This window comes from Amyelois transitella, chromosome 8, assembly GCF_032362555.1.
Source record: "Amyelois transitella isolate CPQ chromosome 8, ilAmyTran1.1, whole genome shotgun sequence".
NCBI lineage: Eukaryota > Metazoa > Arthropoda > Insecta > Lepidoptera > Pyralidae > Amyelois > Amyelois transitella.
Window position 1 is genome coordinate 8,817,284 of NC_083511.1, and position 17,539 is coordinate 8,834,822.

The 17,539-nt window shown below is 33.5% G+C and overlaps 3 protein-coding genes across 3 annotated transcripts; 1 reads left to right on the forward strand and 2 right to left on the reverse strand.

Moving 5' to 3' along the window:
- Nucleotides 1–438: 438 nt before the first annotated feature.
- Nucleotides 439–5,343, reverse strand: LOC106137510 (delta(14)-sterol reductase TM7SF2). The gene is made up of 4 exons (XM_013338357.2): nucleotides 5,124–5,343; nucleotides 3,753–5,040; nucleotides 2,787–3,213; nucleotides 439–2,376 (listed from the first exon to the last, which is right to left on the reverse strand). The coding sequence occupies exons 2-4, from the start codon at nucleotides 5,037–5,039 to the stop codon at nucleotides 2,090–2,092; spliced, it is 2,001 nt and encodes a 666-aa protein (XP_013193811.2). The 5' UTR covers nucleotide 5,040; nucleotides 5,124–5,343; the 3' UTR covers nucleotides 439–2,089.
- Nucleotides 5,344–6,163: 820 nt separating this feature from the next.
- On the reverse strand, nucleotides 6,164–15,000 carry LOC106136861 (uncharacterized). The gene is made up of 4 exons (XM_013337524.2): nucleotides 14,846–15,000; nucleotides 11,508–11,716; nucleotides 10,952–11,115; nucleotides 6,164–7,923 (listed from the first exon to the last, which is right to left on the reverse strand). The coding sequence occupies exons 1-4, from the start codon at nucleotides 14,932–14,934 to the stop codon at nucleotides 7,780–7,782; spliced, it is 606 nt and encodes a 201-aa protein (XP_013192978.2). The 5' UTR covers nucleotides 14,935–15,000; the 3' UTR covers nucleotides 6,164–7,779.
- Nucleotides 15,001–15,852: 852 nt separating this feature from the next.
- On the forward strand, nucleotides 15,853–17,250 carry LOC106136875 (iron-sulfur cluster assembly scaffold protein IscU). Its single transcript, XM_013337542.2, has 3 exons — nucleotides 15,853–16,060; nucleotides 16,239–16,542; nucleotides 16,958–17,250. The coding sequence occupies exons 1-3, from the start codon at nucleotides 15,968–15,970 to the stop codon at nucleotides 17,029–17,031; spliced, it is 471 nt and encodes a 156-aa protein (XP_013192996.1). The 5' UTR covers nucleotides 15,853–15,967; the 3' UTR covers nucleotides 17,032–17,250.
- Nucleotides 17,251–17,539: the final 289 nt, after the last annotated feature.

Below are 17,539 nucleotides of genomic sequence, written 5' to 3' on the forward strand. Positions count from 1 at the left end.
TTGAGTTTAAGTTTTAGTGATAATTGGCAAAAATGCAGTGATTCTCGTAATGCAAGCTTATTATAAGGGAATATGAAGAGAACTTTCTATTTATCCCTTATATCATTTTATCTGATAATGGTAATGTCGAGAGGACGTCGTACGGATGTACCTTAATCTAATCGGAGGTATTTCAGCAAAAGTACGAGCAAGAGACGAGCTTGCATGAAGATAGTTATGAAAATGGATGAAGCGAAAGAAGTATGCAGGGATTGTGGCAAGTGGAAAGATCTCTGCCTGCCCCTCCGGGATCGAGGCGTGATATGTATGCATGTGTATGTATCTGTTGATAAATAACGAGATGTCTCAATACTAATTGTTTATCCAAATATTTTTGAAATCTCTAACCAAAGCCCTAAATTTTACCAGTAAATATAATCGTAAAATAAAACAGTACTATACATTAAAAATATTTATTCTAATTCTTTGCGACAATTAAGTAGAATACTTTAAAATTCAATAGTTGTAATTTATGTGTGCGTTTTCCAAATATATTTACCATGATAACACAACCTAAGATCTTATGTATTCACTAGAGGGTAAAGAAATATGAGGGTATACATAAAAATTATCTGTAACGGTTGTAACATCGAATGGTGTCACAAGGCAAGATTCAATGAGTAAAACATAACCCTTCCTTTGCAATCGGGTAATGAATGATATGTAAACAATTGTCATGATGATGGCAAGTTATATCTAGTTTACGTATTTAATTCTATTTAACCTCGAACCAGTAGAAAAATCATAACCCAAATACGAGGCGGAACAGTTTCCTTATGTACTTTTGAGCATTTAACTGTGGTCTCGTAAACATGAGCCAATAACTAATTTCTACATAACTATTTATGCTTTAAGCTATCTGAACTTAATTTGAGGCACACTTTTTTCGACAAAAGACATTCACACAAAAAATACAAATAAACAATTACATACACTTAGGTCATAAAAATACAAAATATAAATACAATACGTAAATTTACGAAATTACCAATAATCAATTATTCTAAAAAGTAATTTTATTCCGTCATTATCGATATGTAAATCAATAAAACTACAATAATATAATATAATATAATAGTAAAATTAGTCTCAATTTGGAGATTTTCTCATTTAATAGTCTATAAGCATCTCTAGTACAAATGTAATCCAAGCATTAATTTCTTAAATTTGTTTTATACTCCGGACATTGCCAATATTCAATGCTACAATGAAAAATAATTCTAAATTAATCAAGAGGTATACTAGATTTTAAAACAATTTATTAAACATATTCGAAAAATTGCCGAATTAATCTAGAGAGCAAAATTTTGAATAGAAATTGTCCGGTGGTACATTTTATGGCAGTATATTCAATATCTAATTACACAACACTTAAGTAACATTGTAAAATTAATTGCTACAAGAGATCTTTGTCTTTTTGTTCAATCGTAAAATATTTATGTAAAATTTCATACATAATTCCTATGTACAAAAAAAATATTAATCTAGTATATCCTCTATTTAAATAAAAATCTTGATGCACTGCAAAAGCAGTGTGTTAGATGAAAGTAAAAATAGATCTTTGTCAAATGTATTGTTTACACCAAATAAATTTCCAGCGTGATAAGAGATTTTAAAGTAATTATCTTTAAAAAAAAGATATTGTCTCCGACTTGTGCAAAAAGATATAAGATTTCTTTTTACCTAATACATTGGTTAGTACGAGGAGTCCGTCAACCGAAAGTGCTAACTGGACCTGCTGTTCCAGTCGCCGGATTCTTTTATTTTAAATATTTTCGTTACACATTTTATGTATTGATTGCTTAGTTTATTGCTTGTATTTCATGAAAATCGTATAAAAATTCTGAATCAGAACAACTATGTTTCATTATTAAATCAAGCGTGTACAATTTGGGCTCCAATTATAGTTTTTCTTTTAATAAATTTAAAATAATCCGGCCTCTGAAACCGCGGGCCCAGTTGATAGCGGACCCAGTTAACAGACTCCTCAAAGTACTAATTGGGTGAAGACAATATTACTTCATTTTGCTTTACTTGTGAGTTGCTATTGTTATAGGACCTTAGGTATGACAACGGAGGGTACTCTCTTGCAATACCTTTGCCATGCTGCGCCATAGCGTCTCTTGCATCTAGCATGATCCCGCCATGCTCGATGTAGAAGCACGACTATAGACAATAACGCGGGAACAGCTGCTATGTAACGCTGCGTCAGAATTCCGGGTAGAGACAACGCGATGTGTATCAAGATGTCGCCGGTGTAGTTCGGATGCCGCACGAATCCCCACAAGCCAGATATGAGTAGCTTCTTACCGTGGAATGTCGGCATGGAGTCTAAGTCTGAAATAGAATAAATAATTTTATTTATTTGATGGTTTTTTTTCTCTCTTCAGGTGGTATTATGGATGTTCATAACAAAGATTCAGCCAGCAAAGGCACTGACAAAGTTAATTTTCTATTTCTAATTTATACTGCTGAGGAAGATACACTTGTCTTTTATGCACACCATACATCAAACCTTACATGAACGAACCAGTATTTTATAACCTGGAGTTTCTTCTTGTATGTGCTTATGTAATCTATTGTCATTATTTAAATGGTGAAAGTAATATAGATAGTTAACTGCAACCAAGCATTACATTTAAGACATCAAATGGTAAAATAATTTATATTCAAAATAAAATAAGTAGGTTTATAAACTATAATAAGCAAATAAAATATAGAAAATTATTGATAAAACGTTAACTTACTTGCCAAGCTGGGTTGCAAGGGATTTCTTCGGAATTCATACTTTATACTGTTACTAAGAAGCATTAAGAAGAATCCCAGCACATATATTACAGAAGCGGTGATAAGAATGTTAGTCGACAGTGATAACTTATAATCGGCAACAAATTTAGATACGGTTGTGAAATAAAATGGGTAGAAGGCGCTCGCTACAATTTGCATGTAACCCACTCCTTCAGATTGCCAGTAGAAAGTAGATGTGATCCGATATTCCCTCATGATGAAACTGAGCAAATAAGTTATTTGCATCATCGAATATAGCAGTATTGTAGGCTGTAGCTCAACATTCTTTAGAATTTCCTTGTAGTTTTCTAAAGATAAAGTAGAGATGTCAGATTCCTTCATTCTTAACTGGATGCCTTGTTTGAAGACAAGAACAGTAAGTGCAAGCTGAAAGACAAATTAACTTACATTTGATGCAATAATTTAACTAGAATTAGGCTTCAAAATAGACTTTGTGGCTTTATTAAAAAAAAATCAAAATTAATATGGGCTCATATTGGTCAATTAATATGCTTTAAACTGAAACCTACAAATTTAATGCTCATGTAACATTCCTTTATTATAACTTGTACCTTTGTTTTATTTCCAACATTTCGAATCATGTAAAAATAAGAGATGAAATAAAGATACATACTACAAACTATGTTTACTGTGATAAACTTTGCAAAATTATTATTATACACTATTGAGGTCATATTATAATTTAACATAAATTTGCATATAAGGCTCACCTAGTCAGTTTGCATTGTAATACTGCATATAAAGCATTATTGTTTAATTTCATAACAGTATTTCTAGTAACTATGAATATCTGACAAAAAATGTTGCTGATTTTACAGCCAATCTAATTTTCAAGTAATTTGTGCAACTATTTTTTTTTAATGTTTATATTGGTTGACTGTTAAATTTGAAATTAAAATACTTACAGCACTGATATTGCTGAATCTCGATAACCATATCTTCACATCTAGGCTTTTGATGAAAGGATGAATTTCTTTCCCAATGAAGTAATCATATAACTTATATCCAGTTGAAGCATAGGGGTTCAAATCATTTTCATCAGAAGTGGGCTGTTTCACATATAGAACTATACTAAAGAAAACAGCAAATATATATGATGCCACAGCTAATCTTAGATAATCTTCTACCAAAATATCCTTGTTTATAACTCCAAAGAAATTAAGACAAAATATGAGATTCACAGTAATAATACTTGAGAAAAATGCATTGAAAGTGTACTTTGTGCCAGTTTCATCCATTCTATCAGCTTTAGGACCACAAATTGGCATGAGTGCAATCAATGCTTGAAGTGCCAACTGTGCACAAATAGTTAAAAATGATGGCACACTAAACCAAGTTGTCCATAATTTTAAAGAAGACAGGTCCAATAGGGATTTCAAAGTACAACTTTTAGAACATGAATGTAAGATTGCAAACATGGTTAGTGGCATCAAAAATATCATCACAGCAGATCCAATCCGACCACCAAACTCCCATCTACTGCTAATTTGAGCAATCTTATTCACACTGCTTCTCAAAGGAGTTGCCAACTTTCTTGTCACGGACTGTGATTTATCTGTGCGTGTGTCCTCTGAAGAGTTCTCCTCATCTGAATATGTATCAATAGACTGACTAACTGACTTGCTAAGTGACTTACTCAAACTTCTTCTGATATCTGGCACATTTTCCACAAACTCTTTGAGCCTACTTGATCTACGTTGAGTTAATTCCTCAACTGATCTTCTATTCCTCAATCCATAAAAGTCACCAGACTCTAAACCATTCACTTTAGTAATATCTGGTAATTCATCATTGGATGTCACATCTTTAATTGAATGCTCAATGCGTTTTGACCGAGTGCTGCGATATATCTCAAGTTTGCCAGTCAAGTCTTCAAGCTTCACAGATACATCGGATTTGAGACCAGGACGCTTCGCTGGTGATTTCGTTGTTTTCGTATCAGACTCTGAAGACTCTTTCGTCGCCCGAGATGGTGACTTACGCGCCGGGTATTTGGAGACTGGCTTTCTGCTTGGCGATTTACGAGAAGGAGATTTGCGGGAGGCAGACGTACGCGCAGGGGGTGAACTTTTCCGTCCTGGCGAACTTTTTCTGGTTCTGGCGGGAGAACGATTTGGGGATACTCCTTTACGAGTCCTGACTGGACTAGTGTCTATTACACTAGATCTAACACGTCCGCTTCTCGTAGACATTCTGAAACATTACACAACGGGTTATAAGGACGTTTTTTTGTAGATTCTATAATTATCACTTGAACCACACAGGAGCATATTTACTTGTCAATTCAATTCACTCATAGGTGGAAATACCAAACTATCTTTGATATCGCTTTATTTCCAGCGATTTATTTCATTTCCCGAAAAGACAATTATTTACTTGTCAGAAAATAATAACAATCCAATCAACACAAACACAGCAAACACGCACAACACAACACAACTCCACTGAACTCCACGAAGCCAAGCGTCAACGACGCCAGAATAAATTTCAAAGCGTTAATTGTGATTGGTTAAAATAGCTGCCGCTATCTTTAGTCCGGAAATGCTATTCCGTCTCTTTCATTTCATTTGAGTATCAAGACGAGATTGAGCGAGATAGCGAAATATTGTTTTATCATGTTGGTCATATTTCAAACTTGACATTTAGCAGATCGTTTCTCGATAAATACCGATTAAATATTTCAATCGATGATTAATGTCTATGGTCTACCTAGGGATGTGAAATATTTTTTGATTACAATGAAAAAAAATGAATGCCCAAGATTATGTACGTTTAAATAAATGTATGTACCTGCCTACAAATGAATGGGAAAGCCTTAAAACAAGTGCCCACCTTGACATTTACGATTTATTGTTAATTATAAGTAAAAATGTTATTGTTATTTATAATCGAATAACAAATTTACTTACTTAGCTGAGCTGAGGTCATTAAGCCGACAGACAAGAAGAAATGCCTAATTATTTCATATCCTAGGCAAAAGCAGAGTCAGATCGCAAAATCATTTTATCGCCTACTACTAAATGGTCATCACCTACACTTTTTCTCCACCCGCATTGGAGAGAACAAACCATGTACCGAGCTTTAGTTTAGAAATTATCTGCTTGCTTCATGCATTACTTTTTGATAATCACTTGTTCCCAGAGCTGGGAAAGATGTACCTAGACGACGTTTGACCAGTCTCCGAATTTCATAAAATTCTATTACCCGCGGTCGTGAAAGCATGACAGATATGTATTATGTACCTACTTTCGCTGAACGTAAAAATGGCCCCGCAACTCATAGATACAACAAATGTCCGAAAAATAAAAACGCAACCTTGGAAAACAATAAATTTTATTTTGTTTCAACAATGCAAACTTGCTTAATCATACATAATAATATACAAATTACATTGTTTAGTTGTACTTGTGTAATGACACTCGTTTTTGTGAATAAAAATTACCAACTAACCAAGGTATTTATTGTGATAGAAGTGTAGTTGAGGGATCGTGGAGAGTAGAGTAAAATCTCTACCTACCCCTCCGGAAAAGAGGCGTGAACAAAGTGTTGTGAACTTATTACACAAAGAAGAAACCGGATTTACAATATTTAAAAAGATTATTTGAATGAAATGAAATAATGTAAGCAATAAAAAAACATTGAATTTTTTTAATAAATAAATATGAGGCCCCTCTCCCCTTGCCAGTACAAAGATCTACTTGGTTAGCGTTTCACTTATTTGCTTCGCCGAAAGGCACAAATAACGAACTACTTTTACAAACCGTTCTTAGCATATTTTTTCAATTTTTAAAACCAGTTATAAGCCTTATTTTACATACATAATTATTGCAAATATTGACATTACATAATAAATGCTCTTACTATCACGAATCTTAGAATTTGAATTCATTCCCACTAAAAAGAGCTCAAAGAAAAAAATAACTAACCATTTTATAATTAAGTGTGCGGCGTCTCGCTATAGACAGTCTGTTGGGACTCTATTTGCAACCAGGGACATATTTCGAAGGGGACAGTATATGCTGCAAAATTCAGCTTTCCTAAGTGTCCCTAATTATGCCTTGTTATTCCAGGCACTGAGATGGTTCTATGATAGATATTTTCATCTTTACTGACCATCCTATTTCTTCCAGCTTCTGGACTTTGCTTGAGCGGCTAATATATTTGAATATTGAAAAGTTAGAAAAAACAAGGCAATGAGAGGCCAAAAGGCTGACAAGTCATTTTGTATGTTTTGAATGGTTGCTGCTCTGCGGCCACAGACATTTTGTAAGAGATCATCAGAGATCTTTCGGAACTTAGAAAACTTGGGGTAAATTATCACACAGTCAAAGATTTTTCTTTGCTGCAGAACCCCATTTGCGACTGCATCTTTAGTAAGATCAAACTTTCTTCTTATTGTCCAATTTATAGTTACTTCTGCCAACTGGTTATAAACTTTAAGAGAAGAAAAAACTGGTGTGGCGTGAAACTGTTTTTGTATAAATTTCACTTGTGGTTCACGGAAAGGCACAGACACCTAAATATATAGTTATAAAAAAACTTACACTTGGTGTAGAAACAATTTGTTTTGTGTAATCAACATATTCATAACTTTATAGTTTTACGTATAAATAGAATAAAATTTTGCTTAGTAACAAATTCCTAAAGTAGAATTCTTGATAAAAATAACACAAAAATAATATACATACTCATGAAACATTGCTTAACCCCCAATAAAGCATTAAAGAACCTATCCAATAAGTTATTTATGTTCAGCTGGTCTATCTATTCACGAAAGTTGAAAAGACATGTTTTATTTCTCTCTTTCTATCGGTTATACGCGAAAAAAGAGAGAGAAGGAAAATTAAGACAAGCCTTTTCAAAGTTAATGAATAATGCCGCCGTAACAAAAAACTACAAACTAGTCCCTTAAAAATAAATTTCCTTGTCTTTTCACCAATACTTCTCCAAAGACTTGACTAAGTCCAAGGGGTCCACATTGGGGCCATGGCGTTCGACGGGAACACCGTTCTTGTCGACAATGAATTTCGTGAAATTCCATTTGATGAAGTTCCCTAGGGTACCTCCTTGCTTGTGCTGTGAAAAAAAAAAATAACAATTTTAAGTATCAACTCAAAGTCGAGAAGATGAATGAAAGTAGGTTGATCAAGCAAATATACAAAGGGAGTGTGAATGGGACTGGTGGAGTGGGAAGGACTAAACGAACATACCATGATCATATCGGAGACGTTCTGGCAAAAGGTCATGTCCAGAGTACCAAAAACCGGCTAGCTTGCAGGAAGAGAGTTATAAATGAAGTATGCAGGGATCGTGGCTTTATTTATAAGATAGTAAGTACCTAATTTTTTTTCATAAACTGACACAGAAATACGAGGAATACTAGAAGTACTGAATTGAAGATAATTTGATCAAATCGAGGATGTTCTCATGAAAGGTCAGGTCAAGGTTACCCTAACCAACAAGTTTATAAAACATCTTATGTTAATTAGAATAGATTTAAATTAAAAAAAAATAATGTTATGTTTACTGCAAAGATGCTAAATAACAGCTACTTTATGTAAGTGGTAAGTCAATGAAAAACATGACTCAGTTTTTTGTAATATGATAACAACAGCTATTATCAGGTAAGATATTTTAAGGTGATAAAGAAATTTTATTACGTCAAACTGACTATAGTTTTTTTTGGATAACTAAATGATAAGATTAAGCTATTTGAAGCTTAAATTTATCATTAGGCCAAACAGCTGAATGAGGCCTATCAGTCGTTTCAAGACTGCTGGCTCTGTCTACCCCGTGAGGAATATAGACGTGACTATATGTATGTACAAGTGATTATTACCTTAAGTGGGTCACAGTCTAATAAATAATTTAAGGCTCAAATGACATGATTAATACCATCATGGGAACCGCAATGTATGGTAAACAAATATCGATTTTCAATTAATTTAACAAGGTCACATGAATCCATTCAATTAATTTATTTCTATTGGTAAACTATTACTTGTACTTATCATGTCGACAGTGTTATCTTTTTAACCGAATTAAAAAAAGAAGGAGGATCTCAATTCGACGGAAGTATTTTTTTCTATGTATGCATTACATATGCAGGCATATCTCCGGCATTTATATTCCGATTTAAAATTCTAAATTCAAAAGAGTAGAGTGTCCGATCGGCCCCACTGTGGAAGATATTCCAGGGAACACCTCAAAACTAAACAAAATAACCTCTGTTTTTAAACCGACTTCAAAAAAGGAGGAGTTCTTAATTCGAGTCTATTTTTTTATCAATGCATATTAAATTTAATATTAAAGTCAATGGTACTTGCTATGGACATGGCTAATCTTTACATTTAATAAATACGGCAATGACTCGTATAAATTTTGATGTTAGATATTCTTAAATCAAAGTCCATAGATTACTCAACGATAGAGATCTTTAGAAAGGCTGGTAAACAGTGTAAAGTCTGTTTATTAATAAAAGTTGACTTACGACAAGCTAACTAAAGTATTTTTTTAATATGCACCAAGTACTGTTTTAGTTTCGCCACGACGTGTATATATCCCTTAACTAGCTTTAGAGACCCTTGATACGCTAGTGAGCTAACCAGAAAGATTCATATATGACTATCTATTTGGCGCTTCATTTTTCAAAATAGGCTATTTGACTGTATTAAAAATATACATTTCTTTTATGTCATCAGTCTTAATATTATTTTTTTGGAGCGATTTGTAATAACGTGAGATAAAAATATTGCATAATTTAAACAAAATCCGTCTCAGAAAATTAGGTTTTTATATGCAGCTGTCACGTGACTAAAAACGAACGTGATTGGCTATTTCTATTATGACGTCAATTATCCATAAACAGACTGTGGATCGTACCGTTCCTTAGTGTTCGCTATTATTTTTCAAGATTTTATAAGTGTTTGATCGCTCAGGATTACTCAGATAACATAGGTATTTAATAATGGAAACCAATTCCGCGAAAGCTGACAGTCGAAACCTACCAAAAGTGGACGCAATAATGGTTGGAAGAAGAAATCTGGATTGTCTTCTTCAAAGACAATCCAGATTTCTATGCTGCCGAACTGAGAAATGTGAAAACATCAATGTAAGTATATCTTGGTAACCACTTATCTTAGATCATGATCTGAAACCACTTCTTGTGAATATTCAAATCCATCGGCATAGAAAAAAACAGTTTCGTAGGAGATTTTATTGTTGTATTAGTGCATTGAGGCACTGCACAACATTTATAGGAACTCATTTTAATAATTTTCACACATATGACGTGGCACAAGTTAAATAAAACAAGATAAAAATCAAAACTTTTCGAAACACCAACAAGCTTTGTATGATATTTACACGAAATTTACGTCACTGCATGCCATGGCCGCCATATTGCTAAAAGTCGCGTTTTGGCGGCATATTTGAATATTTCATTTTCTTTTTCGATTTTTTAATAAAATAGCTGTAATAAAGGCAGAAAAGTATTTTTGTAGGGCTCCTTATAAACAAATAAATACTCTAAGATAGTTTTTAGAACTTTGTCAAATAGCCTATTGTATCCGCCTGTGTGCCAAATATCAGAATCGGTACAATACATATACATAAATCACACCTCTTTCCCGGAGGGGTAGGCAGAGGCCACATCTTTTCACTTGCAATGATCCCTGCAGACTTCTTTCACTTCATCCTCATACTTAACTGTCTTCATGCAAGCTCTTCGGTTTCGGGTAATCTTCACCTGACCTTGAGCTAGAACGTACCTGATATCAATACATACATACATATAGAACATATACGTCTGTATCAGTTGGTACTAATAATCGGTAAAAACAAAAATCTTTTCGCTTTATAATATTCTTATATTACAAGCATACAGGTTCAGATTTCCGGAAGCACATCGAATCTATGGGTTGTATTCTCCCGTTGTATTGTACTTACCCCACATGACTGTATGAATTTTAGAATGTAACCTGTTGTGATGTGCCTGTACCTACCCAGATTCGTTTACCAGCCAATGAGTTTATAATATTAACATGAAGTATAATAAAACTTATATGAAGTATTGTATAGCTATACAACTATTATAATACTATACCTTCAAAAACTTCCACAGAGGACTGGCGTTGTCCCCGTTTACGTCAATCTTCTCGTACATGTCGAACTTGACCTTGCGCTCGGACATGAAGCACACGATCTCCTCAGGGTTGCCAGGCTCTTGACCCGCGAATTGGTTACAAGGGAATGCCAGGATGCGGAGGCCTAGTTTCAAAGTATAATAATTTTATTATCAAATTATAATTGGCAATGACAAAATAAAAGTTGCTTGGAAATAAATCGAATTGAGAACCTCCTTTTTTTTGAAGTCGGTTAAAATGATTGATGACAGACCCATCAGTCTCGAAAAAACGGAATAGCCACATTTAGGTGAAAGGCTTAATGCTGAAATTGAGATTCAGATAGTAAAGGGTTGCTTCTTGCTAGCCCATTCGCGAAGAAGAATCTCGTTTAGAAGGCTTCCCCTTGACCTTTACAATCACAATGAAACAGTTAAATAAAAGACACCTCTAAAATTACTCCAAAAACAAAAATATTGCATAAGGCAAATGAGTCATCTTAGTAACTAAATATCTATGTGAAAACAACATATTCACCTTTGCTCTCAGCATATTGGTCATACAGTTCATTGAGTTGCTTGTAATTGTTTGCGGTGAGTCCGCACTGGGAGGCGACATTCACTATGATGCATACATGGCCTTTGTAGATGTCCAGTTTCACATCTTCTCCTTTTATGTTCTTCACAGTAAACTCATGGATGGATGTGGCCGATTTATAATCGGGATTATTAGCGGCAGCCATTTTTCTGTAAAGAAATATTGTACATTTAGTGACCTATTTTTTAAGGTAATAGGGAGTTATGAGCCTTCACTTGCATCCCTCTACCTTTGTCAAACATATAGGGGGAAGTCCCGTAACGCCGGACGGCACCTAGCGCCGGACACTCGTACTATTCAAGCGAGTACAAATCAGTTCGATTCAAAATACAAGTGAAAGGGGTGCTGGGGCATACAGGTACAAGATCACGCGCCGTGCCTCGCCAGCGACGCACACGGCCGCGGCAGAAGTAACAATTTGCTGTTTTAGGCTCGAAATCACGGCGTCACCTAAATATCAATGTAAGTAATTCTAGTATATTTATGCATTTACATTTGAGTGGTATTCAAAGATAAAATCAGTACTCGATTGTTATCAGTAAAATGGTAGAATATTATTACATCTTTTAAACAATTTTAGTAGGTACCATCTAATGAACGAAAATGTGTGTCCCTTAGCACCGGACACTAAGTCGTCCCTTAGTGCCGGACAGTAATCATATTGATATTTCTTGTAAGAAATTACGTATTTTATTCTAATTATTTAATTTTGTTTTAGAGTATAGAAGAAAGAAGATAGTTCAAATGGAAGAGGAGAAAAAGAAAGGATCCTGGGATCCACAGAGCTTACAAACTGCTATTGATAAGGTTATGTCAAAAGAACTGAGTGTAAGACAAGCTGCAATGCGATACAATATTCCTAAAAGCACTATACATTAAATAAAGGCCCTTAATCGAGAAGAAGTAACAATGAAACCAAAGTTAGGTAGATTCACTAACACCTTTTCAGCAGAGTATGAAGAAGTCTTGGTGGACCACATTAAAGATTTATCGAATAGATGCATGCCGCTCATGAAAAAGCAGTTTCCAAAATTAGCATACGACTTAGCTGAAGTCATGAAGATTCCTCATCGATTTAATAAAGAAAAAGGCAGTGCTGATAAATAAAAAAATAAAAGTCGCAATAAAAAATTACGACTTCATGAAAAGGCATTCTGACATTTCGTTGAGAACACCGGAATCGACAAGCATGATGCGCCCCGTAGGATAAGCCACGCCACGAGTGGATCTCTTCTACGACAACCTTGAAAAGCTGATGAAACAGTACAACATTCACACCCTCAAGAATTTATAACTGTAATGAAACTGGTGTCAGTTGCGTGCACAAATATTCGTCCGGTACTAGGTTCCCCTTTTTAAAATTATGTTTTTTGTTACCAAAGTTTGTTTGATAGTATTAATTATTTTATAGCAGAGGTTGCATTTTTGTTAAATTAATTTGATTTCTAACTTTGTTATCTAATATAAGTCATAATTTTATAAACATTTCTTAAATATTTTATGTTTTATTTTGAAATAACCTTAGGTGTCCGCCACTGGGGGACTTCCCCCTATCTGTAATCACCTAAGCAATGTGGCCTTCGAGACTTTCCGAGATTGTGGGCTCTGTGTAACCCATATGTTTATTTATTCAATATTTGATGTTAATATGTTAAGGTTTTTTAATTAGAAATACAACAGCAGATAATGATAAATAATATAAAGTTTAAAAACATAAATAAACTATAATATGATAGATTGCCGTGTGGTTCCCGGCACTATTACAAAAAAGAATAGGACCACTCCATCTCTTTCCCATGGATGTCGTAAAAGGCGACTAAGGGATAGGCTTTTAAACTTAGGATTCCTCTTTTAGGCGATGGGCTAGCAACCTGTCACTATTTGAATCTCGGTTCTATCATTAAGCTAAATAGCTGAACGTGGCCATTCAGTCTTTTCAAGACTGTTGGCTCTGTCTACCCCGCAAGGGATATAGACGTGATCATATGTATGTATGTATGTATATGATAGAAATGTATAAAAATCAAATTAAACTATGAGTAATAAATGGGATTCTTCTTGTAGATGCTGGGCTAGCAACCTGTCCCAATTTGGATCTCAATTCATTTATGAAACCATACAGCTGTGTCTGGCCTTATGGTCTTTTCAAGACTGTTGTCTTCCCTGCAAAGCGGTAGACACAGCCAACAGTCTCAAAAAGACCAACAGGCCATGTCCTGCTATTTGGCTTATTGATAGAATATACGTATGAATGATAATATGTATGTATGTAATATATTAACATTTACAGGATAATGGTATAAAAATAAACTAGTTAAATGAAGAGGTAAACAAATAAATCAAAAATCTTATCAGTACATATACGTGAATTGGATGGATATAAAGAACCCTTGTGCTTGTAATTATGTGCAGGTTGTTCTGTAATTATGGAATATTATAACAGTAGATAGCAGCTACGAATGATAACAATATTAATTATAGGTCCTTGACTCATTTTGTATAACAAACTTTTAAGTTACAAAGTTGGTTTGTTTATTTCTTTACACTTCTAATTTGTATGAGATTTTAATAGAAGTATGGAAAGGAGATAATAATCACAGAACCTATGCAAGCAATACTACAATCAAACCAAAAATACTCACACATACCTATATTCTTTATCGTGTTGACACAGCTATAATCAATAAATAGCAAAAGCAACAAATTTAACTGCATTTTTCAGAGAGTTATCCTATAATCAAGTAGGTAGGATAAAGTGTAAAACAATTGAATTCATATACAGAGCAGTGCAGCAGTATATTTGCAGCTAGTTAATTAGTGACACAATTGGCAAGTTCAAAATAACATAATACCTATATTCTCTAATAAATAGTATAAATTTATAATGTCCCCAAGTTAGGCATTACTTGTGAGTGTAATAAAAAGTATAAAATAAATTAAAAGGGGGTCTAATAATCATAATTAATTACAGAAATAAAAAGATACTTTATAAGTCAATTACTAGGTACTTACCTCAAGTGGACACTGTAATTACAATTTGCTCACAATTGCAATACTACCTACTTTTATAATTGATGTGATTGTCAATTTTTTATTACACAGGAAATTAAATATTCATAAATTCAATTAATTTTATGATGGAAATGCGGTGGTTATTAGCAAATTGATGAACATTTTGTTGTTAATAAACAATACATAAAGCGAAGTTGCGTCAAGCCGCTGATATTACGTAACTTTAAAAAAATATAAAAGTACTCAAAATTCAGGTACAAACTTACATGGTGCTTAATTGCGCTCTTGAAATGCAGAATAAATTGCCAATGACAGGCACAACAAGCTTCGAAATACTTCTAATTCCAATTGTCATGATTTGGAAAGAAGCAGCGGACAGACGAGGTTTTATTAAAATGTAAGTTCAAACGCATGAGTTAAAAATTTTAATTAATATTTTACAGATTGCGTTTACAACTATTTATTTGTAATTAAATAAATATTTTACATCATAAACTTCATAAATAGTTTAAAAATGTTAATTTTAAATACGTTTTGGAAGTTTTGCTTTAATGATAAATAAATCAAATATTTCTCTTACTACCAAAAAGGAGTATAACTTTCGAGCGCAGCAGTCAAGCTGTCATTCATGGTGCACTTCGGAATATTGCCAGCCTCAATAAAAAAATGGAAAATGTTAAACGCCCTAGTCAGGACAATCCAAAGCAACAATAAACGTGTAATGAGGTCAATGTATATCCTATAAGTATCATTAACGCGAAAGTTTGTAAGGATGATAATGAACGGATTTTGATAATATTTACTACACGAATAGAATATAACTTTAAATAACACACAGATGAAATTTTGGTTTCTGTTGTTCCTAAAGGCACAGATCCCTAAATTTTTGTCTCTTTCAAATAGAGACATTGCTCAGGTGAATTTAAAATTATCTCAATAATGAAATAATCATCTAAGACATGAATGTACACTATAGTCGGATTTTTAATTAGACGGAGAATATTAAACGTCAACATTATTTTATTTGTTTATTATGAATAATGTTTATTTTAAGTATTCTTATTCAAATTCACACATAATTTGCTGAGATTTAAATTAAAGCATTTAATTTTTATTCCACATTTAATCTTGCAAATGCAAACACAACACAACATTGTTTACTTTGGACAAACGTGCAAGGATATGGTGACAACATTACTTTGTCTTTGCTTTGGTTACGGCAAAAGAATTTAATCAACACGTCTATCATTGTAGTTGTCAGTGTCACTAACATATTTAATTATTTTCCAAAGTTGTCTTCTGTCGTCTCGCCTCTGGTATTTTTTCCTGATCGTCATAGTTTTCTGCGTTGATTTGTTTCTATTTTATCAAACAGTAGATACACTAAAATGGCTTTCCTCGTTCCAAATTTACGCAAGTGCATTAGCTTGGTGAATATTAATAGCTCAGGAGTGATTCAAACTGCATCCTACCATGCAAACGTAAGTTTATTTATTTTGCAATGTCAAGGTTTATCGATTTTACTTATTACGTCGAAGTTTTTCTTTTTACCTAGGTACCTGTTTACTGTATGTATTGTATTTACACGAAAAGATAAATTGGTGTGGCCAAATTGATATTCAGGCAATACAATTCAATAATAACAGTTTTATTTTTTAGGTTATTGACCATTACGAAAATCCTCGTAATGTCGGTTCCATGGACAAGAAAGACAAAAATGTGGGAACAGGCTTAGTCGGTGCTCCTGCATGTGGTGATGTCATGAAACTACAGATCAAAGTTGATGAGAACGGCAAGATTATAGATGCAAAATTCAAGACTTTTGGCTGTGGATCAGCAATTGCTTCTAGTTCTCTAGCTACTGAATGGGTAAAAGGCAAGACAGTTGACGAAGCATTAAAATTGAAGAACACTGACATAGCAAAAGAACTGTCTTTGCCACCAGTCAAGCTACATTGCTCAAGTAAGTATTTAAGTAATTTAGTCACAATTCTAATGATAACTCTATAAATGGATATTTTATAACAATTAAGGATCTTTATTCCATTGCCTGTTACCATGATCCAAAAATGGTGCAGTGGGCACACTTATACAAAGCAACTGCTATCAGACTTTAAAAATTAATTTTAAGTCAGTAATTTTAATAGATCCAATGATCAGACTGTTTTGATAAAATTAAAAATGTATGTAGAACTGTCAATGTAATTTTCAAGTTTGTTGGGCATCAAAATTGGTTAAGTAGTTTTGGAGATAATAACAATTTAGTTTAAATAAAAGTATTCATAAAGCATAATATTGTGGTAAACAACTAGTTTACTAATAATTTACAAAAGCAAGTTACTAAGAGAATGAAAACTAAATAAAGATTTTTGTTGCAGTGCTTGCAGAAGATGCAATAAAAGCAGCTCTGTCAGACTATAGGATCAAGCAACAGTCAGGCAAGAAAGAATAAATAATATATGTATGGTGGTAATGTGACTGGAACAGATCTGTGATGGCATTAAATGAAAAGTGTAGTATAGGAGTAGCTGCTAAGTGGAGATTATGCACACAACATACTGAAAAATTATAAACATCAATACACCTTATTGTGCACAATGATAGATTGTGTTTGTTAACTTCAATTTGTATTAGATTGTAAATTGTTTTGTTTTATTAAATTTTATGCTTTAACTCATTGAAACAATATTTGTTTTTATTGCTAAGAAACAATATAAACTATAAATACATACATACATGTCCTTTGCATGGTAAACAGAGCCAGTAGGGTTGTGTAAGGTTGCCAGTTCTGTAGTCATCTAAGAGTTTTCTGTGGTGTCTACTGCAACTTGACTTTAATAAGTTCATAAGCAGCAAGCTGGCTTTGATAAGCTCTAAATAAGAGCGTGAGCATCAAGGACAACAAACCTAAACAAAGTTATTTATAGTTCAAAGAATTGACCTCTGCTCACTATTGTTTA

Coding starts and splice junctions, on each gene's coding strand:
- LOC106137510 (XM_013338357.2), bottom strand. CDS start 5,039: ATGTCTACGAGAAGCGGACGTGTTAGATCTAGTGTAATAGACACTAGT. Junction 3,214..3,752: donor GATTCAGCAATATCAGTGCT/GTAAGTATTTTA, acceptor TTTGTCTTTCAG/CTTGCACTTACTGTTCTTGT. Junction 2,377..2,786: donor CTTGCAACCCAGCTTGGCAA/GTAAGTTAACGT, acceptor ATTCTATTTCAG/ACTTAGACTCCATGCCGACA.
- LOC106136861 (XM_013337524.2), bottom strand. CDS start 14,934: ATGACAATTGGAATTAGAAGTATTTCGAAGCTTGTTGTGCCTGTCATT. Junction 11,717..14,845: donor AGAGCGCAATTAAGCACCAT/GTAAGTTTGTAC, acceptor ATTTCTTTACAG/AAAAATGGCTGCCGCTAATA. Junction 11,116..11,507: donor CCAATATGCTGAGAGCAAAG/GTGAATATGTTG, acceptor CTTTGAAACTAG/GCCTCCGCATCCTGGCATTC.
- LOC106136875 (XM_013337542.2), top strand. CDS start 15,968: ATGGCTTTCCTCGTTCCAAATTTACGCAAGTGCATTAGCTTGGTGAAT. Junction 16,061..16,238: donor CTGCATCCTACCATGCAAAC/GTAAGTTTATTT, acceptor TTTATTTTTTAG/GTTATTGACCATTACGAAAA. Junction 16,543..16,957: donor AGTCAAGCTACATTGCTCAA/GTAAGTATTTAA, acceptor TTTTTGTTGCAG/TGCTTGCAGAAGATGCAATA.